This window comes from Amphiprion ocellaris, chromosome 23, assembly GCF_022539595.1.
Source record: "Amphiprion ocellaris isolate individual 3 ecotype Okinawa chromosome 23, ASM2253959v1, whole genome shotgun sequence".
NCBI classification, from domain to species: domain Eukaryota; kingdom Metazoa; phylum Chordata; class Actinopteri; family Pomacentridae; genus Amphiprion; species Amphiprion ocellaris.
Genome location: NC_072788.1, coordinates 13,668,518 through 13,693,655, shown reverse-complemented (window position 1 = coordinate 13,693,655; position 25,138 = coordinate 13,668,518). Strand labels below are relative to the sequence as shown.

The 25,138-nt window shown below is 39.8% G+C and overlaps 1 protein-coding gene across 1 annotated transcript in view; it reads left to right on the top strand.

The window, feature by feature from the left end:
- capn1 (calpain 1) overlaps positions 1-25,138 on the top strand; it is a 35,358-nt gene that overhangs the window by 6,367 nt on the left and 3,853 nt on the right. Inside the window, exons 3-16 of the mRNA XM_023280417.3 lie at positions 2,232-2,301; positions 6,577-6,695; positions 13,932-14,065; positions 14,962-15,130; positions 18,330-18,413; positions 20,325-20,410; positions 21,596-21,670; positions 22,003-22,163; positions 22,762-22,922; positions 23,225-23,236; positions 23,315-23,526; positions 24,741-24,780; positions 24,878-24,943; positions 25,052-25,109. Of these exons, the coding sequence (XP_023136185.1) occupies positions 2,232-2,301; positions 6,577-6,695; positions 13,932-14,065; positions 14,962-15,130; positions 18,330-18,413; positions 20,325-20,410; positions 21,596-21,670; positions 22,003-22,163; positions 22,762-22,922; positions 23,225-23,236; positions 23,315-23,526; positions 24,741-24,780; positions 24,878-24,943; positions 25,052-25,109 (1,447 nt within the window). The remainder of the gene's footprint in view (positions 1-2,231; positions 2,302-6,576; positions 6,696-13,931; positions 14,066-14,961; positions 15,131-18,329; positions 18,414-20,324; positions 20,411-21,595; positions 21,671-22,002; positions 22,164-22,761; positions 22,923-23,224; positions 23,237-23,314; positions 23,527-24,740; positions 24,781-24,877; positions 24,944-25,051; positions 25,110-25,138) is intronic.

Genomic DNA, 25,138 nt, shown 5'->3' with positions numbered 1-25,138 from the left:
GCCATCATTCAGTCAGCTCTTCAATCCAAACTGCACTTGAACTCAGCACCTGGAATCCATAAACACAATCCACAGTTTGGTTTCCACTGCTTTATCATGCATTGATGACATTCATACCAAAGTAATTTGATCATCATTAGTAAATCTGATAAATCAATGAAATGTCTCCCTGACAGTCTATATTTTTTGTGATTCCAAAGACGTGGACAAGAATCTACAAAAAAGTTTCTTTCAAACTTTCTGTGTGTCCAACTTGCTGCGTGAGCAGATAATCGCCATTCTGTAGAGAACTGTTTCATCTTTTTTATTCCCTGATATAATATTTTTAAGCACCTTCCCCCACAGACTTAATTTTCATCTGTTGCTTGGCAACTGAAGTTTCGGACAGGAATCGACCTGATGTTGAGGCAACACCAATTAGGAGGTCTGGCTGCTGTGATTTAGGCAGTTTGCAAGAGATAGAAGGCGTATACATCTTTCTCTTCCCCCAGCTTTATCATTTCTTGTCAAATTCCTTTTCATTGGGTCTGTCCATGTGTCTCTTCTCTCTCTCATCACTGCTCACTCCAGTATAATTACACCAGGATGCTCCCTGTAGCTGAATATGACACCAGAGAACAAAGCGGAACTGTCTTGATCATAGCAGCCCTGAAGGCAGCACGCTCTCATTACTGTTCAGTTTGCACATACCGTGACAGGTCGCTGCAGTCAGTCCTTTAATCGCAGACAAGTCGTGATCTTAAAAGCTCTCTGGGTTGTGATCGTGACTGCAGCCTCTCAGCTCCTCCTGCAGCTTCCATTTCACTGTGCAGATCCCCACATGTGCATGAACAATCTGTATTACCTGTGTGTGTGTTGACTGTAATGCTTCATGGGGTCTTGAGTGTCCAGAAAGTGAGCTGCTTCATCACAAATGTCTCGCCTGCACCACACAGGGCCTGTAATGTTAACGCTGAGTCACGGAGTTCACATTCATTCCCCCCAAAATCTGTGCCGAGCCTGAAAAAGAGACTTTGGGCCTGTGTGTGATGCTCAGTGTTTCAGTGAATTCAACCATGCGCCTGATGGCTCGTGTGTGTTTGTGGGGCATGAGGAGAAATGGAATATTTCTTTTTATAGCTTCATGTGGGGTTTCTCACGCTCAACGTGCTGAGTAGAAGATCGTTTGAGAAGCAAGAAGCACTGAGAATGGAAATATGAACCAGAAACACTGGAATGCAGCATTATATTCCAGATATGTTTATTACGTGATCTCTTCAGGTCATCAGGCACATTTTACTTTGTATTAAAGGTAAATGTGCACATATTTGCACTTTGGAAAGGAGTGACAACTTGGTATTTTATCTTAAAAAATCTTTTACAATTAATTGTTGATCAAAATGATTGCTTTTTAATTGTTTGTCAAGGAGCACATGATTTTAGTTTTGTACAGAATCTGGTCGGAGCAAAGTATATTTTTTTGCCACAGTTTTTATTGAGAGATGGAAAGTAAAGTGATTTTCATGAGATGACGCAATTTTAAGATTAGATTCTGTTAAGGTGAGTAGTTCAAGGACCGTCTGAAAGTTGAAAATCCAAAGAAAAGACCACATATGCCTTAAACCCATCAGCAGGTTTTGGGGTTCAGAAGTCTGAGTCATATACACTAGAAAAACTGACACTTAGTTTATTCCAATACTAATACTACCTTGCTGTACAGGAAGCCAGAAGAAAAATTATTCAGTCCTCATACATAGTATGTTAAACACAGTATGTGAAAAAGACCAGTATGTCCTACTACATCCAGTCACATTTTACAATATCATGCATGCTTTTCTGGCTGTTCTTACCCACAATCCTCTGCATAGTGGAAGATATATCAGCTTGAGCCACTCAGAGCGAACAGATAGCAAAACCTAAGGTGCAATATTATGACATAGTTTTATTCCACTTTTGTATCTATACTGCATGATACAGTATTTGGTAAGAGTATAAAGTGAAAAGCAAAAGTGTGGTTTTGATTGCAAGGTTATTTCCTTTAAGATGTATTTGTGTTATGAGGAAACACTTTAAAGGGTGTTTTTCTGGCACTGTGTGTGATCATATGTCACTTTAGTGGAATGAACCCTTTAGATTATAGCCAACATTAACAGTCAGTGTGAAAAGGAAAGCAAATGTAACATGTTTGCAAAATGCATGTAGAAAGGCAAGTAAAGTGCTAATTTGCCTGTTTGTTTATGTGTGTGTGACAGGAGTTTTGCAGACGGCCAGAGTTCATTGTAGATGGAGCTACTCGCACAGACATCTGTCAGGGAGCTCTGGGTAAGTCCCACTGGGAGAGTTCCCAACTGTTTCACTGCTACTACTGCATGATTCAGCAGGAGGGGAGGAGAGGAAAACAGAGTGGAATACCTGAGGTTCAATATAGAAGAAAATCAAAAAGAAAACTGCTGGCAGAAGCCAAAAAAAAAAAAAACAGGTAATTGAGTGCAGAGTTGCCAGTTACAGTCCTACATCTAGAGAGCCTGGATGGAAGTCATGAATAAGTAAAGCTTCCCTCGTCTCTGTAGAGCTGCACACAGCAAGACCTTGAACCCAACTGCAGCTGGGATAATAATTAATATAAATATTTATTTTAATGACAGTGTTATCACGCTGCTACGTGATAACTATAATATATAACTATATTAACAGGTTAGGTTGAGGTTAGGAAGAGCAATACAATACCACTGAATATGAACAAATCTGATATTAATTTTGAATTATATATGGCAAAGGAAAGCTATTAATATATTATCAGTGTGACTCTTTGACGCACCACCAGATTTGACCGATATGTTACCTTTGCAAAATTGCCAAAATGACACAATTTTTCAGAACCTGAAACTGTAAAATGGTGGTGGTGTGACGGTCCTTGAACTAATCACTACTACTATTGGCAATCGGCTGGGAAAATGAACCGATTCTAAGCTTAAATTTGTGACATTTCATCAAAATCATTTCATTATACCTGTCTTGTTTAAAGATTTGCCAAAAATAAACTGTATGGTCTAAAAAAAAAATTGTAAAAACACAACAAATTCTGCACAACTGTGCGGCCATTAGTGGCTCAGCTGTGACCAACAGTCATGTGACAAAAATTCCAAGACTTTTTGGCTGAACTGGATTGAACTGCAGCCTGTGTTCACACAAAGCAGGTAGAAGAAAGGTATGGAAACAAATAAAAAATGGAAATAGTAAAATATCTACAGTATGTACAGTTACCTTTTGTATGTAGAGTATTGGGAACACTTGTGGGCAATGTTGCACATGTTGATTCCATATGTTTCAGTTTTTTACAAAATGTGTAATCAAAGAAATTGAACTTACAGGATTTTTTTTGTTTATGATTTATGGTGTTCTAACTTTTCTATAGTGCACAAAATACAATTTGGATTTCTCTCTTCATGTAGCCATGGTGGTGCTGTTTCTATAGAGGTACATGACTTTATATTGCAGTGAAAAATGGGCCCACAGTGAGTACAAATGGAGCAGAAAGCAACCACAACCTACGTGGTGTTCAGAGGGTTAAAATTGATGTCCACTTTTTCTCTTTTGAAATGTAATCTTCTGACACAACAACTTGGGAATTATTTCACATTTTAGTATCCGTGCTATCAGTAAAATTATAAGATAAATACCACTCAAGACATAGCTTATAGCTTGTTAGCTTAGCATAAAGACTAGAAGCAGTGAATCTGGTTCTATCCAAAGGGAATAAATTCTACCAACCAGCAGCTTTAAAGCCCACTACAATGAAGTGAGTGAAATCTGCTTTTTTTTATTATTATTTTTTTTAAATCCTGGCAAAAGCCAAAGTGTAAAAACAATCAGTTGTGGTTTTACAGGCCGTGCCAGGTTATTCTTTATCAGTCAGTCTGGTTGACCGGGCGTTTCCATGGTGATGACAAAATTGAAAGGTCACTGCACCTGACTGAGATATGGTCCCGCAGTACTACTTCATAATGCAAAGAGTTATTTTAGAAATCTCTTTTACTGGTATTCCCCAACTGTACACAACTGATGCATGAAACTGGTGGAAAACCCTTTAATTATTGTGTTTATTTCATGCGTAATGTGTTGGGAATCCTCCTTCCATGTGTGATCTTTGCCTATAAATAAGCTAGAGGTCCTTACTCAAAATGTTACCTACAGTTAGGAGGGAAAAATGAGCATTGAATTAGACAGAGTAAATCAGTGCAAGATGATGGATGGAAATATAACATAAACAGAGTTAACAGTCGGTGCAGCAGTACCAGTAACAGTTTATTGCCTGAGATGTTTTCTGCTCGACACAGAGCTCCATCTATAATTCATGGCTTGTTTCTCTTCGTCACATCTGTAAACAAGGCCACCCTCCCGTCTGTTCCAGTAGATTGCCAGCGCAGGAAGCCACTTTCCCTATCGCCAAATGAAATGCTTAACTGAAGCTGCCTTCGCTTGCCGAGGAGCAGCTGTAAAGCAACGCAACCACCCCGAAAACACTGAGCCAGAAAACATTATGCTTTGTTCTGCATGACTGCTAAAATACACTACAATGGAGTCATTTTATCAGTGCTATGAGGTTATCTATTAGATGAGCCACCAGCCCTTATCAGTGGATGCGCGTGACACATAAAAGCTAAATGGATTGAGGTTTTTCCCTTGAATCACTTTTCATATCAAAGTTTATCATTAACCCTCTGGACCCAAAGCAGTTTCTGGGCGTTTTATTTGCTCTTAACACATTTTTACTCATTGTGTGCTAATTTTTTAGTGCAATGAAAAGTTCTACACATTTATAGAAACCAAATAACCATGACTAGAAATAGAGAGAAGTCAAACACATCTGCTTTGTAGTGTAACACAACTACAAAGCCAAAAATCCAAAGAGGAGGTAAACAACAACAGCTGAATTTAATTGATTATTTAATTTGCAAAAAATAATTGGATAATAGAATGTTATCAATACTGGAACAAAAACATGACTCTACATACTGTTGATATCTTACTACTTTCATTTTAAATTTGTTTCCATGCTTGCCTCCTCTCTGCTCTTTGTAAGCACGGCCTGCAGTTCAACCGAGCTCACCGGAAAAGTCTGAATTCTTGTCACGACTGTTTTGGTTGGGTAGAAGGAGTGCAGAATTTTGATGTTTTTAATAAAATGTAGTCATTGGAAACTTTATTTCTGGCAATTTTTTTGATTTAAGACATGGAAAAAATAATTTTGATGAAATACCACAGTTTGAAGCATAGATTTGATTAAATTTTCTGACGTAATGGCACATCATGGGTAAGTAGTTCAAGGACTATGGGAAATTTGAATGTCTGTTGATTCTTTTTCTTATTACAGTTTCTGGCTCTGATGTACATTTTAAAGCCACTGGTGGGATTTGAGGTTCAGAATATTAACTAATACGTGTAGCACTAGTGAGAATAAAACTGAAAATTTCAAGAATAGTCATGATCTTAACATTCAAAAGGTACTGATATGAGAATAGACCAATGAAGAGGCTCCACAGAGCAGACAATTCCACAACTGTGATGGGATTATCTCAGATCACGTACCAGAGCCTGCATGAGTGGTGAGGCTGCAAAACGAAAGACAGTAAATATTACATCAGTCAGGGCGTTCCCGACCTCTAGCCGAGAAACTTTTGCAATATATTATATGATAATATAAAGGGCTACTGTGGCTCAAACCCACAGTATGATTCCTTCTAACAAGTCCAGTGCCTCTCCCATTTCCCAGAGGGAAAAGCTTGTGCAAACATAGTTCCTGACTCTTGCCTTTACTGAGCGGTTAATGGGTGAATTACAATTTTTATGTCTTTGTGTCTTCCCACCGAGTCTCCAAGTGCATTTAGGCTTTATCTCAGCAACAGTTAGACGTTCATGGAAAATAAGCATGTGACTTCCTGTGGAGATGGAGGGAAGAAAAATGTCTTTTTAAAGCTCTTTACATATATGGAAATGGACCTGCAGGAGTCTGTATTATTGTGCCCCTTTTCATCAACTTCAGGAAACTCTCACATGTCCCTAGAATGTGCTTTTCGTTTTTTTCAACCCAACAGACTGCAAAGATGATTAACTTCACCATGACCATATAACCACAGGTTTTAGTCCAGCTGGTTTTAGTGTCTGTAGCTTTAAATGCAGCTAGAATACAGCTGTTCACACCCCCCTTCAGGAAGAAGACTCTCTCTGTGTTTGTGATTGACAGCGTAAAGCAAAACAGTTTACAGCACGGCTGCTGTATTAATGTCTGTCTGTGTAATCAATATGCATTAAAATATCGATTAATTCATAACACAACTGTTGTTTTTACTTGTGTGTAGCTGGAGTAACTGCAAAAGGAAATGTCTTCATAATTCAACTGCTTTTACTTTACGCCTTCAGGTTTATAACAACCACAGACCACAGTAAATATGGATTTTCACCATGTGGGGCATTTAAAACAATATCCAGCACATGTTTCACATAAACAGCCTGCTGTCACTGCTGTTTGTCATGACAGACACCTTTGGTTTTCTACACTTAAGGGTATTAACACCGTGTTTGTGTGTTTTTCTGCAGGGGACTGCTGGCTGCTGGCAGCCATCGCCTCGCTGACCTTAAACGATGACCTTCTACACAGAGTGGTTCCTCATGGACAGAGCTTCCAGCAGGGATACGCCGGCATCTTTCACTTCCAGGTGACAAAAGATTCACTTTCTGCATTTAAATATGTCTCAGGATGCAAACACAACAAACGCAGCAGACACCACAAACACTCAGCCTGCTGGGAGCTGATTGCTAATGATGTCAGTTCCAATGTGGACAAAGGAGTGTACTGAGACCTCTACTGAAGCTGCTGTTAAACTTCACTTTGGTTAAGTAGCAGTAGTAGGCACAAAATAACAATAAGTGATCTCAGCTGATTGTTTTTGCAGAGGTGTAATCTAAATGTCCACCCACCAGATTTGCATGACTGTCATCCTATCATGTCTACAAGGACAAGTAGAAATGAGAGGATCAAATACACTAAAGCAGACCTCAGCCGTTTCTGTGGATATTAATAGAAAGCTCTAAATGCTTCCATTTCTGGCAATTTATGCACCATATATCCAGGATGTGACACAGAAATTTGCTGTGATCCATTACGAACAAACGCTAAGGTGCCAAAATAAATCTGGATTTTTCATTTAAGCTGAACTGGTGCCGCACTAAATGATGTCCACTAGATTATTAATGTTGTTTCTGTTTCAGAACAGAGTCACGAGAAGTGTCCCAATACTATCAGGAGATTATCAAGTGTTCCATTTATTTATACCTTTGTTTTTTGACCAGAAGCCTTCAGCAGCTTTACATTATTACAGTTACAGGCAATCATGCTATTATTCATGAAGCACCTTTTACAGTAAGTGAAATAGTGTCGCTATATTTGTATAAGTTGTTCATCACAATAATGTTACAGTCACTTCAAGTAGTGCCTTATTCTGTAAGGATTTCCTGCTTTTCTTATTCCCATTTATTCTAAACTGAAAATGTGGGGTTTTTAGTGCTTTTTTATGATATTAGAATTAGCAGGAGCTGTGTTTCTTTCTGACATAAAAGGTGGGATCATAAAGTTCAGAATCTACATTTATAAAAAGCAATGCCCGTCAAAACACTCTCCTCATGCAGCAACACACTGCTCCCAGCGCTCCTGCCGCATTTGAAATGTTCCCTGCAATTCCTGTTTTGTAGTGAAAATCAAGCAACGTCTGCAGTGGAGCTCCTCTACTGTGAACTTTATTTTTGGGAACACAAAGAAGTCGCAAGAAGCCAAATCTGGGGAGTTGGGTCAGTAGGGAGTGATATTGTGCAGTTGCAGCCAAAAAGGACACGGATTTTCAGTGCACTGTGAGCAGGCAAGATGTTATGATGGAGTACCAAATGCCGTTATGCCACAGTGGAGATTGTTTGCAGCAGATGTTCTCCCTCACATGCCTCAGGGCTTTACAGTAGAACTTGCCACTGAAAGTCAGACCCTGAGGATGAATTCATGGTGCGCTCCTGACCCGACAAACCTTCTTTGGTCTTAAAAACTGCAGGATCTATTGCTGCAAAGACTGCTCTTCTCTTGCATACACATGGCACTCCATTTGTGTGCAACAGGAGCAACATCAGATTAGCACCTTGTGTAATGGTACAACAGCATCACTGGAAATCATAGCTAGATTATTCAATAATCAGTGCTTGCTGGCCTGATGTGAACTGTGTTGCTCAACAGTACTTAATATGTTGTGCCAGTTAGCAAAGAGCTTAATTTATTCCTGCTCTCCCCAGAGTTTCCCAGCAAGAATGAGGATTTAAAACTCAGTGTTTCTGTCATAAGGTGCTCTCTTCACTTGTCAGACTCTACTGAGTCATTCAAGATAACTAACCTCATAACTCCACACCCAGTCAGCCAGTGAATACACTTCACTTGAGGGGGTTTGAGTCACTGTCAAACTGTTTTAAGCACACTTTCCAAGAGTGGTCAACACCCATTTCTTTATCAGAGATAGAATTTTTTTAAATAGTCACCTCTGTTCTATCATGACAAAGCTATTGTTGACAATCAAACACTGATCCTCCGTCTGATGTGTTGAATGATCAGTATCACCTCCAGTCTGAGGGACCAGTCCTGCTGCTTTGTGGCAAAAGCACAAAACATTTTTTTTCTGTAGCTCTATGGTACAAGTCTCTAGCAGGAAGCTGAGTCTTATCAGCTGAACTTTGTTTTGTACACCACACCAAATATACAAGACACATAATGGATGTACACACAAAACCAAATGTGCGACCGCAGCTGCTACACACTGAAGCAGTGACACAGGTGTTGGTCTGATCATAAACCCATTTATGCTGCAGTGCAGTGAGTGGGTGAACAACACACCCATTCAGGTCAACACAAGATAGGAAAATATTTTACAGCAGTGGTTTATAATTATGTGGCTTTCAATTTGAATGTGGTACCGAAATGAAGGAAGCTCTGATTAGAGTGTGCTGGTACTTTTTTTATGACTATTATTCTCTTCAACCAATATTTGTAGTCTATTCGAGTGCTAAATTATTTGTTTAATAATAATTCATTAAGTCCAGCCACAACTTCTAAGTTGGGCTGAGGTCTGGACTCGGATTCAGTCACTCCAGAACATTCAACTTGTTGTCTTTTAACTAGCTTTCACCGTATGCTTCAGATCTTCTCCCAAGTCACAGTTCTCTTGCAGATTGTCCTCCAGGATTTGCCTAGACTTTGCTTTGTTCGTTTTACCTTCAGACTTTACAAGCCCTTCAGAGCCCGCTGTCACAAAGCATGCTAACGCCATGATGCTGCCACCACCATGCTTCACAGCGTGGATGGTTTGTCTGTGGTGACGGTGCAGTGTTTGGTGTCAAATGCAGCCACAAGACAGGAATTTCCACCAGAGGATTTAAGTCTGTTTGCTAAGAAAACGTCTTCCTAGAATGATCAGGTTGTTTTCTAGGGGAACGCGTCTGCACAGAAAACAAGAAGCAGAAGTATTGCTTTTTAGTTTGGAGTGCAAACCTGTGGTTTTTCTGTGGTTCCTTTTTCAGGTTAAATTGTGTTTTGTCCTTCTGTTACAGACCAAACGAGGTGAATAGTTGCATTTCTTATTATGTAGTGTTGACTTTTGTCTTTTAAGAATTTGCGTGTTGCTACTTTTTGAAGCGGCTTGAGAAAGTTTATACTTCCTCTTTATGACTGAACAAACCTATTGTAGCTGAGTTAATTCTAGAGTGATTATGCAATATACAGTATAGTAATGCCAGAGATAGGAATGAGACATCTGGAACTACTTAAACTTTAGAAAAGAGCATGTTAGACTGCAGGAAGTCTCTTCTTGCTTAGTCTTACTCTTGTTCTCTTTTGTGTCTGTCTTGCGATCTCTCATGCCTCCTTATCTGTGCCTGAGTGTTTCCCTGTCAAACCTATCTCCACTCAGTCCATCAGCATGTCTGTAATACAGACTGGGGGGACTGAACTAGAAAGTGTCGCTAAACACTGCTCATGTTTCTTTCATGTTTCTTTCATGAAGAAACAGCTGGAGAGAAGAGTGAGAGGTGACTTCAGGCTTAGAAACCTGGACTGAACATGTATTCTCGTATTGCTTCTCTTCTTATAAGTGAAGAAGCAAGCAAGAAGAAGACACTTTGCCAATAACAGTTTCCCTCCATGTCAGGCTGCTTTGTCAAGGAGCACTTTGGGCTGAGTTTGCTGCAGCCGTTTGATGCAGTGAACGCTTTGCCAACCAGACTGTCAGCCCGCCAAGAGAAGGGGGGAGGAGGAGGAACAAGGAAGCTCTCACACATCAAACACACTAATTACAAATGCATGGGGGCCGAGATAAAACACAACCACACACACACACACACACACACACACACACACACACACACACACATGGCCTAGTATCTCTTCTGGATCCCTGATGTCAGCCTGATTGCTCAGTCATGGAACAGGCAGACAGTTGCACATTCTTTACACATGCATACACTTAAGAAACAGACAAACAAGTGAAGGAATTTATGACTGAGTTCTAGTCCTCTCTTTGTTGGAAACTGCCCACTTTTCTGAAGCGTCCTTGAGGAAAAATGCTGAAATCCTCTCCGCTCCGGGCTGCATTGCTGACTCATCTGATATCAGTGGATCGATAAATACCGTGACGGACACACAGAGCTCTAATTTACACAAGTCTGCCGGGGTTGGTGACTCAGTTACAGACAAGTCAGCCAAGGGAAATCAGAATATGCTCCCTGATTATTTCCAGAGACGCTGTGTTCGTTTATTGTAGAATACAGCTGTCCTCCATATGAGTGTATCAGTCTTTGCTACAGTGAGCGTAAATAATGCTTCAGTTTGCTCTGAAGGCTTGCATACATGTGTTGTATGTGGAATTGTATATGAATGAAAGCTAAATGGCTTGTTGCCCCAGTTTCTTCGCCCTCTTTTCCTGTTGCCCATGTGAGTTTTTCTCTATCCTCTTTTTAAGATGCTTGTGTTGCTGCCAGTACATGCGCAGGTTTTTGCTTTTGTGTGCCTTTGAGTCTTCCCAGGATTCTCTTTTGTATCTGTTTGTATCCTTTAAGCCTCTGGATAAGTTACCCAGACCTGAATGAGTCATCCCAAAATGTTATTATGAGTGCTGGCGGTGGGAAACTTAATTGGTTTAAAAGTAGGAAAGAGGAGGGAGTGAGTGTGAACAAGCAAGGCAGGCAAACAAAAGGAGGAAGAATGAATTATAAACCAGGCAATCTCAGCCTTCTCAGTCAGAAACAAATGCACCCCTTAACTGGGGCAGAATCCTTTATGATATTCTTATTATAGCTTGTGTTTTTTCTCAGGAAGCCTTGACAGTTTGTTGAATTGAAGCGAAGATTTCTGAGGCTTGAGGGTTTGACGCAGATGTGGTAAGACTGACTTCCCTCAGTGAGGCTATGCTGTCGCTCCCACGTAACCCTGAGATCAAGCCTCAGCAGCGTCAGTGTGAAAGGGTAAAAAGAAGAAGTTGTGTGTGTTTGCATGTTTGCCAGGGGCAAATCTGCATTTGGCTTTGTGTGTTGTCGTCAGTCTGCTGTATTGTGGCACAGCTCCTCCCAGAGGTGGCTTCAGCTGTGCAGAATTCATCCACTCATCCATTGCACACAGACACAAATGACGCAAAAGCTGTGAAGTCACAAAAACACACACAAACACACAGCTAATTGCCCCAGCATGCAACCCGATACATGCACAGACGCTCCAGCTGTGCTCCTCTGTTTGCTCAATGACATTCCTGCAGCTCCCTTCAGTTTTTCCACCCTCTGTTCTACAAATCTGATTACTCTGACAAAGAAATATTTCTCTCATAAGACTAAGACATAATTACTGCACTGTGAGCTCTTCCTTTGCACAGAGTTTATTGAATTGGCACCTCGGGGTTTCCGTGGCCATCCAAGAGCAACTGGTTTTTTCCGTTTGCGTTTAGTGCATTTGCACAAGCTCTCTCATTTGCACAATGTTTGCACATCAAAATGCTGCATAAATGGCTAAAATCGTGAACATGTGACTCACGCTGACTAGAGGCTGTTGTCATTGAGATCAGATTATGCATTTTGGAGACTGTTTCTAAAAAATGTTCCATTTCTTTGATCACTGTCAAAAATCCCAATGGAATTTAGAAGCAGGCGAATGAGATGTACCTGTGTTAGTATATGTGATTCAGTCTAGGAGGTCATGTTGTATTTCCAGAGTGTAATTTACACCTTGATGATAGAACATCACGGATTCTGGAAGATGAGTGAAGTTCACAGGGAAACATGTCACAAAATTAAGTTTGCCAGCAGATTTAACAGTGATATTTCGCGTTGTCTCTCTCTACACCAACATAAAAATCAGCTTTTGCCCTTATTTTTCTAACTAGAGACAGGAAGTTATTGCATTAATTTATTTATTCATAGCCACATTTCCAATGCAATAGCTTACTAAAACAGATACTCTAATTTCTCGTAATTCATGATCCTTTTATGCATTTCGATTGTATTGTTGTGATTAAGAGACTGTCTGTCATTGTACTCATAGTCTGTGACAATCCGAGATTTGCATTTTACTCTGAGCAACTGCATTAAAATAAATATAATGAATTGAATATTAACAACTTGCAGTAACTCAAAAGGGCTCTGATGGCAAGCAGTGTTCATGATTGTTGCATATTTTTGCTTCTGTGGGGCAGCAGAGTCAACAACAGAGCCTCTGGGACACCAGTTTATTTTGTTCTCCACCTCCCTTCCTTAGAGCCTTATAATGCTGTCTTGGTTTCTTCTGCCCCCTCCTGGACAGAAGGCCACATGCCACAGAGAAAAAGCACAGCAGCGTTTCAGAGCTTTTAATATCACCTGAAAATGCTTCAGAATTCACTCTACCCTCACTTTGCCTCAGTTCACCTCCTGCAGTGCAAGCCTTTGTTTTTGCCTCCTGATTCGTCGTCTTATTGTGGAGATTTGACAGACATTTGGAATCCTCAAAGGAGAAATTAAAAGACATTTCTCTGAGCTTGCCTGAGGTGTTTTCATGTGTTGTACAACTAACTGGATATGTTGGATCTCTGAAAGCTCGCTAAGAATGATTTTCCTCTCACTGACTGTAGGTAAGTAAAAGTGATTGGAGGCAGGTTGAATCACAGCCACTGAGTCAGACTTGAATCAGCTCAAGTGCTTGAGTGGATTTAATCTTGCTGTAAGAGACAAGGCTGAATTACAGAAGCAGGCTGATATCTACAGAATATGTTTGTCCCATTTCTAGGAGAACAAGAAGTATTTGTTCTTCTTTGTCCTTCTCCTTTGTTCTGTTTTTCAAATAAGCATAATTTGAGATCACTGAAGGAACATCTGTCAGTGGATACATCCAGCTGAATGCTAAATGAGGCAGCACTAGAAATAAGATACATCTGATCAATTTATATTTAGCAATAGAAGCCTGAATCCCTTGTGTGTTATGATTTACTGCATTCATCTTCCCCATAGCCGTCCTCTTTTTTTCCTTCTCATACAATTTCTTTGCTGCCAACTAGGTCTTCACATTCGATCATGGTTGCAAATCAGTGTTTAATGTGTTATATAGGCACATGCATGAGCAAATACAGGTTTGTTGTTTGTCAAAATGTCAGTCAGAGACAAATAATACTTAGTTTGGCTTCCTGCAGAGTGACATTACTTCTAAATAGACTTATTCGGGATTTGTTAGTGAGAATGTGGTGATCTAGCAACACCATTTACAGTTAAATACCATACGGAAACTGCTTGTTTAGCTATTCTTTGTGGCCAGGAAATATTCTGTAATTTCCTTAGCAGACTTTTGAAGAAAAGAACATCGAACCGTGTTCACAGTATTGTTCTAATAGTGTTCTCTGCTTTCTGTCTTGCAGTTCTGGCAGTTTGGTGAGTGGGTGGAGGTGGTGATCGACGACCGGCTGCCAGTGAAGGACGGGAAGCTGCTTTTCGTCCACTCAGTTGAGGGAACCGAGTTCTGGAGTGCTCTGCTGGAAAAGGCCTACGCCAAGTAAGACTTTAGACAGGACAGCAGTGGTCAAATCTAGATCAAAACTGAGGGAGGCTGACGATGCATTCACGTCACATCATTTAATGCATTACAAGACTTATGTTGTTGTTGTTATTGGCTGTAATGCTGTCATTTTAACATTTTATGTATCACTTTAGAGTAATCTGCAGATATGATATATACTGGCACCTGCTTTTAGCTTGATTTTGCACCGTAAAGTGAAAATTTGTGCAGCAAAACGGGCAATATTAGAGAATGAACATGTCCTGATAAATCATAATTCTGATAAATCCACCAGTAAATAAACATGCCATGTCTGCTGAAGGCGTCGTCTCAGTCTAAACTCTCAATTACAAGTTCAAAAGTACAAAAATTTCATTTAATTGAGGTTTGAGTTAAGTCCAGGCTGAAGGATTTCTGCATCAAATCTGAAAACTGGATCTAGAAATGCGAATGGGAGAAATACTTGACACCCATAAAAAGGCATGGAGCAATTTAAGGCTCCAGATGCTCCAACAGACAGCTGTGGTCTCAGTTGTAAATCTGCTTGGCTGTGTAAGTGAAGCACAGCATTGTTCATAGAAGTGTATGTCTGCCAAGTTCAGAGAGTTTCCCAGTTGAATGTGGTGTAAAAGTGAGATTGATGCTTTGTTACACTGGCTCAGTTTCTTTGTAGGTACATGCTCATATATGGTGAGAGGCAGTAGGTGCTGAGAACATACTGTACTCTGTGCATTATTTCCTGAGCAACTGTCAGGTCTTTTGACTGCTAAGTTTAAACATAAACATAAGTATCAAACTAGGCACTGTCATCATTAATTCCGGCCTCCATTTAAGCCTCGCTCATATAGCTGATAATTCTCCATGAACTTGTTTAATTATTTGCTTTGTCCCAGGTTGAATGGCTGTTATGAAGCTCTGTCAGGCGGCAGCACTTCAGAGGGATTTGAGGACTTTACAGGCGGCGTGACGGAGCTGTATGAGCTGAGGAAAGCCCCCTCAGATCTCTACAGCATCATCGGCAGAGCCATAGACAGAGGATCACTGCTTGGCTGCTCCATTGACGTCAGTCCCGCAAAACTCATACATTCTTTGACCCAAGAAAATGGGAAATTAACACACAGTGATCACAAGCTGTTTATTGTTAATGCGCTTTTCATTCAGATATAAGTCACTTTTACAGTCATGTTCCTCATGGCTTCATTCAGACATACCCAAGACAACGACAGAGAAAGTCACGGTACATGCACGATGTTTTCCATATTCACAAGACTGGACATTTAAGTCAAGGGACGTATAATACATAAGGACGAAGTTTTCTTCTTACAACTTGGTGGATGTTTCATGAGAAGTCAGATGCATTCCAACATCTGTACTCCTAAAACATTAAGTTGCCAAAAAAAGATTTAGAATGTCCCAATACATAGCAAAACCATAATCCTCTGCACAGTGGAAAATACATCACAAGCTTGAACTGTCAAGAGAGCACAGACTGATGACAGCACATTAAAGAGTAATCCTGCTTTTCCAAATAGCATACTTTTTCTTTTTAATTCAAAATCCGCCCTACAGACTGGTATAAATATATGAGGAAGATGGTCAAAGTTTAATGCACAATGTTATGACAAAGCAATGTGTTTCAAATATGTGCGTACTACATGCAACAGTATGTCATTTGTAAGGACAGCTGGGTGCACTGAAAATACAAATAGAAAGTATGTGATTTGCAATGCAGGGATAGTTTTTCTCATTTTATTATTTTAATACTTCTCCATAACAATGGATCGGATTAGTCATTTCCTAGACTGAATTGCCGCCCACTCTACCTAACAACATTCTACGCCAGTGCATTGTAATCTTGTGGGTGTGTCTCTGTTCATGCAGCAGCATAAAAGTCAGACTTTTTGTGGTGTTGAAGGTCGTATGAAAATGCTACTAGGCTCAACTTTGTAAGAAGACCGTTGCGCTTTTTACAGAAGAGTGTAAAGAGTGCTCATTTGGACATGAAGACATAAAGTAGTGCCAATCTGAAAGTGTTATTTTAAACTGTGGCAGGCTGCTGTCTTCAGCTAAAACAAGCTAAAAAAAAAACAAAAAACTACGGAAACACAGTTAGAGTCTAGGTGGTGAACATAACTGTGTATTAAACTAGTCCTCCTGGGTTCATTTAACCCTGTCCCTTTACAAATCTACCAGGGCCTGCTGCTGAGAAACATCCCCTCATCATGATAGTGCCTCCACCATGCTTCACAGTGGGGATGATATGTTTATCACGGTCTGCAGTGTGTGGTGTCTGCCAAACACAGAAGTAATCTGACAGCCGAAAGGCTTAATTTTGGTCTCATCAGACCAAAGAACCTTCTAACAGTTGTTTCCTACATTCCTTCTGATGAACTCTAGTTAAAATTTAATGAGCTTTTTTCAACAGTGTCTGTTCCTCTTTGCCACTCCAGAACAGGCAACAGTTGCTATATCACAGTGTCTATATGTCAAGCTTGAAGATGGGAGAAACTATAAAGAGTGTAAACTGACCAAAGAAATAAAAGAGGAACTTATTTATTGGCACTGCAAACTTAAAGATGACATTTTGTCTCCACAGCTAGTTTCAGATGATCTTAGACAGTTATTGCAGGTTTAAACAAACAAGATATAACCTGTAAATTAGTGGGTTTGATAGAGCCAGGTCAGAGATGTTGCTAAGCTAAGCTAAGCTAAGCTAACCAACAATCAGGGCTGTATGCATATTAATCCCTCAGACATGGCAATAGAGTGGTATCGATCTTGATCTCATCTACCTTTTGGAAAGAAAATGAATGATGCCAAACTATTCCTTTGACTTGTGAGAGATTGACAGGTTCATAATTTACACCATCAAAGGAATCTTATGAATATTAACAGCGTCTGATGTAAAAACATAATGAAAAGAATCCATCACCTCAGTTTTCATTACCTCCTGCAGGTTTTCACTGTAAAAACCTATTACCCTGTGCAGCTGAGGTCAGCCTTTCTCAGTCTCAGCACTCTGCACAACGGTTAACTACTTTCCACACACTAATTTACTGTCACAACTGCAAAATTAATCCCCAGTAATAACTTAAGTCGTATAACTACTTAAAATTTACAGTCGCAGCTTTTCCAATGTGATAATACTCTGGGAATCTTGATTATACTTTAAATTTGTTTTAACCCGTGGTCTCTTTTGATTGGTAATAGGCAGTCCTGTTCTTACCTAAGAAGCTGAATGACAAATGATTAAACTTATTTATTTTTAATTAATTTTGATGATAAAAGTTGCAGAACTTAAGGGCTTCTTACCAATCAATCAGGAGAGTGTGGAGTTTATAGTGTATGGCATGGTGTACTATCCAACACGTTTGCTTAACCCTGCTCAGTAGAGGTCAGAGGTCAGGGTTAGCTGTAGATCAGTGAAGAAAAGGCTGGAAAGGCTTTGTTGGAGATTTTTCCACAGTATAACAGTTTGGATTAGAGATAGAAGGTTCATGGGTGCTGTAATGGAAGAGAATATGGGATTAACCAGGAGAGGGCAGTGAAGATTGATGGAAAAAGTTGAAGCTGGCAGAAAATCAGTGTGTCAAGGACACTTGAGCAAAGCATATGTTTGCAGACAGGAAGACTTGAACTTTGTCTTGTTGAAGAACAGTGTCTGTGATCAGTATGTCTTCTGGTGGGTCTTACGTTGGGTATGAATCTGGCAGATAAAAGACAAGAAAACATGTTTTCTTCTTCAGAGAAAGTGAAATATTTTATTCATACTTTTTGTTTTAGATGTGACCAAGTGCACACAGTTTTAACTTAAAAACATATAGAAAACTGTTGGTATGCATGGAACTTTTATATTTGCTACACTAATAAATGAGGAATCAAGTGTGACGACAGTGTCCTCAAGCATTACGTAGCTCTCTCAGACTGTCATTAAGTTCACAGGCGGCATCATGCTGCATTTCATCTCAATCAAGTCACACACACACCCGCATGATGTGACTGCTGCTATGTTTCAGTTAGCTGAAGCACCCAGTCACAGTCATTTCACTAACGTCGTTCTCACTCTGTAAAGTTTGCTGAGGTGAATCAATGATCCAAAGTGACCGTGAGTGCTCACTGTAGATGTCGCTAACCCTGTCACATGTGGTGCTAGAGTACACACATATATTTCCTCTGATGTTTATCATGTCTGTCCATGTTTGGTGGACACCAGCGACCTCTTGCTTTATTGACTGTGTGCGCTGTGTTGTCTCATTCTCAGGTCAGCGGCTCATTTGACAGGGAGGCTGTAACATTCAAGAAGCTGGTGAAGGGACACGCCTACTCTGTGACTGGTGCGGACGAGGTGAGTCGTAACACAGAAGAAAAATGGATACTCTTCAAGCTATTTGACTGACAACTCCACAAACTGCACAGAGTCATTATGGAGGAGTCTGTGTACGTTCAATCTGAAGTCGCTCTCCTCTGAAAACTCAACTCAGTGTATCAAAGTTACATATTTAGATACTTTACCCATAAAAATAATCCCTTCCTCCCTTAAATTTTTGTGTCCTTTAGAATGTGCAGAGCTATCGATTCCCTGCATCTCCCTGAAGTTCGAGCACATCAGCTCACCTAAAACTCTACTCAAAGTAAAACTACTACACTTGCAAGTTGTAGTATTGCAGAAATTCAACCCCTACTACTAACTCTGAGCAAGAAGAATGATAAAGAAAGGCTCACGCTGCAAGTTGATAGTATTGGTTCCTTAGGTTTGTTACCTGTAAAACCCCAGAAGTCTCAATCCTAGTTTTTGAAACACTCATCGGTACACTGCAGTTTCAGAGAGAAATGCTCAGTAATAGTAGTTTTTCCCCTGATGGTTTGTCTTCCAACATAGGAATATCTCAGTGAAATGTTTTTTTTGCCCCTCATCTGATCTGACTCATTTATTATTTACTATCAACCAATACTGGTCCCAATCTAATACCATATTCCTGGATGTTAAGCATTTCATGTACTGTACATTAACTGTGGTACTTGTTTGCTTCTTACTGTTTAATACTTTAGCAAGGCAAGCAGGTGGTCACTTGGGCTACTGGCAGTTCTCTCTTGGCAAGCAGTTAGCCTTGTGGGGGTTAAGGTAGCAATCGGCCACCATCACAAAGACTTCTGTGATGGTTAATGACTTCCAACCACTGTGCTTGAGACAGACCAGGCTCATTTAGGACAGCAAAATTTCCATTCTCAAAATCCTGCCACAAATTGTGCTCTCCTTAACCACACCTATTTAACAGTGGAAGTAAATAAAAGATTGGGCTTAGATTCATGCCGATACCAATTAGTGATTAGATGGCCCTATTGCAAGTTGAAGACCTTGAGTTGCTCTGAAAGGGGTCTTAAACTTTTATTGTCTTATCTTTTTAAGATTCTCAGCCAAAACAGTGGCATAGTTCTTTTGCACAATCTGAAACAGATCCATCAGTTTCCTTTGACTTTCACCCTTCAAACATACACGAACATACATTCATTACAGTATAAATACATGTGAGCTGGGAAGGTTTTAGATTGATTTGGTGCATAATTTATAAACAAAATCCATTAAATTTCTTCATTTTGACACTTAAAATGCTGATAATTTTGAGTTTCGAGCATTTTCTGTTGACTTATTTCACGTTATATAGGTTATGCAGTTTAATGTGTCTGTTATAAGTAAATCCCCATTAGCTTAGTTTAATGAACTTGGACTCATCTAAAACTTCATTAACTGGTTTAGGAGTCAATAGAACTGACAGCAGGTTGACCAAACATAGATAATATTTTTTGACTACACTGTGATTTGTACCCAGTTCAGAGGTATTTTATGAATGTAGCACTCAGTGGTACAAACACTATCCATCTAAATCTGAACTACAATGTTTGGCAAAGCAATAGAATAATGAGTTTCTCAGTGTTATACTGTAAGAGCTAACATATTTTCCTGTTTGTATTTAAATAGTAAAAAGATGAGAACCTAAACTAGTCATAAAGAAACAGAGATCATTGTTTTGAAACGTCCTTGATGCCTGTGTCACATGATGAGTAAAGCCCAGCTCACATGAGGAAATGTGATAAACTCCAATTTCCTGTTTTATACCAAAGGCTCCATTGATTCAAATGATTTGTATTATGGCTTGTTTGAGACTAACTTGATGCAGATACACGTGACTGTGTGTAGGCCACTAACCACACAACAGTCAATTCAAACACAAATTCTGATGTGCTTCTTTACCCTCAGGTGGTATACAGAGGAAACATGACGAAGCTGGTTCGCGTCAGGAACCCATGGGGGGAAGTGGAATGGACTGGAGCCTGGAGTGATAAGTAAGATTTTACTAAGGATGCAAATGACACAACCTGTTACAGAAGACACCCATGGCCTAATTTCCTGTTGAGACCAACTGACACTGTAAAGAATTTAAAGTCGGTTTCAGGGAGTCTTTGATGATAGTTTGCATTATGTATAGAGGCTAGCAAAAGTTTTTTTATGTCTTTTTTACTCCCTCTGATTGGAAAGAAAGAAATATAAGAGAAAGAACAGCCAGTGGAGGAGGATGGAGAAATGTGAGAAATGTAATCCCAGATGTTCGGCCAACTGGTGATGTAATGTAAAGCATTTAGTCTTATTACTCCACCAAGGAACGCGGCGGAGTTATGTGACAATCGGCATTGGTTTGTGTGTTCATATGTCTGTCTGTTAACAACATTACTCAAAAACGGACTAATGGATTTGGATGAAATTTTCAGGGAAGATCAGAAATGACACAAGGACCAGCTGATTAGATTTTGGTAGTGATGTGGCTTATAGTCTGAATCCATGGATTTGTTAAAGATTTCTGTATCATTGCAAGATAGCGGCACGGCTTCACTGTAACTATGACAACAAGTGAACACCACGTCGGCTGCCTGCTGACGATCACATGATTTCGATTCTACTACAAATCAACCACTGTGGACCATGAATTTTTTAAAGATTTTATCCGTCCGAAATCATATAACGACTGAGCAGCCTTGGCGAAGTACTGCACTTTCTGAGTGCTTTCTTGTTTGTTAATTGAGACCCAAAACTAAGCTCTATGAAATATTTTGACAACATTTTCAGAATTTCATCCGTTTTTATACTTTAGGAACAAGGCCTATTGCATGATAACCCATTTTAAATGCTCAATATATCCAGAAATATTGCTTGCCTTTCCATGAAATTTGGCGAGGACACAGACAAAATTGTTTCCTGCAGATCCAAGTGATTAAATGCCTCCAGCAGAGACTGCATTGCTAAATATTGGCCCTTGAAATTGAAAAAAATGAGTGCAATTCTCTAAATTTAGCCAAATATTTTCCAGTCCCAGACAACAAATAGGTCAACTCTGAGCAAAATCTGCGATGATGCAACAACATATTTCCTGAATTCTGTCTGAACAGACACAAACTGACCTGATCTATAACCTCTTTACTGTCAGTGGATAGTTTATTTTTACGCATCATATGTTTTCTGTGTGAAATCTTCAGCTCCAGAGAGTGGGACAACGTGGATCGCTCCGTCAGAGGTCGGCTACAAAACCGCAGTGAGGACGGCGAATTCTGGTGAGTTTACCTCTGAAATGATGAGACTTATGATTGGTGTCAAATCATTTCATTTCAAAAATAAATTAACAAAATGGAATCTTCAAGTCCCTGATGAAATTACAGCCATCAGAGCTGAAAATGTGGTAGATGGTAGATGTACTCTGCTCCGACACGGTCCATATATTTTTTTTCCACATAGCTCTGCTTTATTTCTTTGTCTGTTTGATATTTGTGTTACCTTTGTGTCAAAATGTATATATTTGAATTGCCAGGGTCATTTTTCATCTGCACTAAAACAAAATTCCACTCATAGCTTGTGATGGAAAAATAATGCTAATGTGTCCCCTCAGGATGTCGTTCAGCGACTTCCTGCGTGAGTTCAGCCGTCTGGAGATCTGCAACCTGACGGCCGACGCCCTGCAGAACAGCCAGCTGAAGAAATGGAGCTCGTCGCTGTATCAGAGCGAGTGGAGGAGAGGCAGCACTGCTGGAGGCTGCAGGAACTACCCAGGTGCGAACTACCTGAGTGATGAAAGGAGGAGTGGAAGACAAATGGAAACATAATGCAATATTTTTGTGCATTTCATGGAATAAAACCCACTCACCAGACCCATGTCAGAACCTCATGGTGTTAAATTTTTCCTAAGGAGCACTGAATACCCAGTTTTGCTTTTTATTCGGTATCAAAATGTTAAAGTCATGCTGGTGCCAAAGGAGGGAGGGAAGATTTGGATGAATTTCCTGAAGGAATGTGAACCAGTGACTCCTATTTAAACAGTGACCAATGAAACAATGACCCGTTTTCTGAATAAATTCTGGAAATGCCCCGTCATGACATGCATGGAAGGGTAGTCTGCTTTCTTGATTTATTGTAATGTGGACTATAAAATGTATTTTTTTGCTTCTCAATTTAAAAACCACTACATTTTAGAAAAACTAACCTATTATTTAGATTACTGTTGTTCTACCTGTGATGAATGTTGTCACAAAAGTGTCCTTCAGTATTTATGGTGACGGACTGGCCTGTGGGTAAAGTAATTACAAGCCATATTACTAACATTACAGCTTGAATAAAGGAACAATCTGACCTTTTCACATCTTGTCTTCAGCAACTTTTTGGCTGAATCCTCAGTTCAAGATCGAGCTGCAGCATCCAGACACCCCCGGCCAACCAGACTGCAGCTTTTTGGTTGCTCTCATGCAGAAGGACCGAAGGAAGAAACGGCGAGAGGGCAAAGACATGGAGACCATCGGGTTTGCCGTCTATGAGGTACGAGCTCTCAAAAAAAAAAATCAGCATGTTGAACTTAACCTTGTGTACACTTTAAAAACCCTATCAACAAGTTTGACTACATGATTGTAGTTTTATTTCTTATGCAAACAAATACTCTACCATTTAAAAGTCACACTTTTATTAATGTGTTAACATAATTACACAAGGGTTGTCTAATCATCAATTAGCCTTTCAACAGCATTAGCTAACACAGTGTAGCATTAGTGTATCTTTTCTGTTTTTTCTGTGTTTCTTTTCATATCATTGATAATAGTGTTTTCTCTCTGTTGTCTTTGCAGGTTCCAAATGAGGTATGAGTTCATACATTTTTCCGTTTTCTGATTAATCAGGAATAGAATAAAATGGTAACTCTTTACCTCCCATCTCAGTTTAAAGGGAGGTCAGGAGTTCACCTCAAGCGAGATTTTTTCCTCACTCACGCCTCCAGCGCTCGCTCAGAGCTCTTCATCAACTTGCGGGAGGTCAGCTCTCGGTTGCGGCTGCCGGCTGGCGAATACATCATCGTTCCCTCCACCTTTGAGCCCCACAAAGAGGCCGACTTCTGCCTCAGGGTTTTCTCCGAGAAGCCTGCCAACTCTGAGTGAGTGGCTTCGGCCGTGACCGACATGTTCGAGGTGGATAATGAGTGAAGATGAGGACTTTTGTGGAACTAATGAGTATAAGAAAGTGTAGCATTGATCCCATTCATCTGATAAACACACTGAGATGTAGGTGATAAAAACAGTGGTTTGCCAATATGCAACAAAGGACCAAAAAAGCTAATGAAATACAGAAATCTTTATGAAATACAAACATTCTGGATAGATTTTGACCTTCTTAACGTCATCTAGTTTCTAGGTGTTTTTTTTATTTGTTCCTGTAACATTTTCCCTCACTGTGGGTTCATTTTTCACTGCAATTTCAAACAGCACAACCACGACTAGAAACAGAGAGAACTAAAAAAAAAACTCTTCTATTCAGTGGAATATGATTTTAATGGCATAAATCAAACTAAAAAAACAAGTTTTATTTCCTTGATTATTTATTTTACAAATATGGAAAACAACTGGAATCGATTTTTATTAAAGTGTTTTTTTTAAGTGTCTATAGATGTTACCAATGCTGGAAAGAAAAATGGTGGCTCTGCATATTATAGATGTTTTACTACGTGCTTCTTTAGTTTTGGTTTCACACTTCTCTCCTATTTGCGTTGTGCAATACAGCCTGCAGTTCAGCCTAGTTCAGCAGAAAAGTCACCTGTCAACTATTGGTCACTAATGGCTTCACATTTTTACTGAGAAGTGCAGATGTTTCTTTGTTTTCTCGAGCAAACATTTAATTTTTGGCACATTTTTAAATGAGAGACTTAGAGTAAAGTGATTTTTTTTTGTTTTTTATTATATAGGACAGTGGAGAAAGAGATGAAATGTGGGTAAAAGGCATGCAGGCACTAACCATGGGCTGGATTTGAACCCATGACTGCTGCATTGGGGACTATCGCCCCTGTTTATGGGTCACCTGCTCAGCCAGCCAAGCTATCTGGGTGCACAGAATAGAATGATTTTGATGAAATATCACAATTTTAAACTTGGATTTGACAAATTTTCCAGACTGAACATCATGTCACAGATGAGTAGGTAAAGGAACGTTGGAAAGTTGAAAATCCTGCAGTTCTTTTAGTTTTTACAGTTTCTTGATCTTGTAAATGGTGTCATTTTTGCTATTTTGTAGAGATAAATTTGGGGTTCAGAGAGTAAAAGAGCTTATCGCTTCAACACATACTTTAATTTCGCTTTCTTCTTCTTTGCTTATTAGGGAACTCGATGATGACGTTGTAGCGGAGCTCCCAACAGAGGTACAAGAGAGAGAAGACTGACACTTTGAACACATGACCGCTTATACTCTGAAAAAAAAAAAAAGAAAAAAGTGAATTGAGCAAATTTCTGTTACAGACTTATCTAGATGAGAGCCAGATCGACGCAGGCTTCAAGAGTCTCTTCCGCCAGCTGGCAGGAGCGGTAAGTTTGTTGTCACACTGGCAGGAGGTGGAGTAGTTGGAGAAGAAGTGGTTCACTGTAAATGAACAGATCAGGTTTAATCAAACTGGCCTCTGTGTGTGACAACAGGACATGGAGATCAGCGTCACAGAGCTGCAAACCATTCTCAACAGGATCATCAGCAAACGTTAGGAAACTGTGGAAATCATTCTCTTC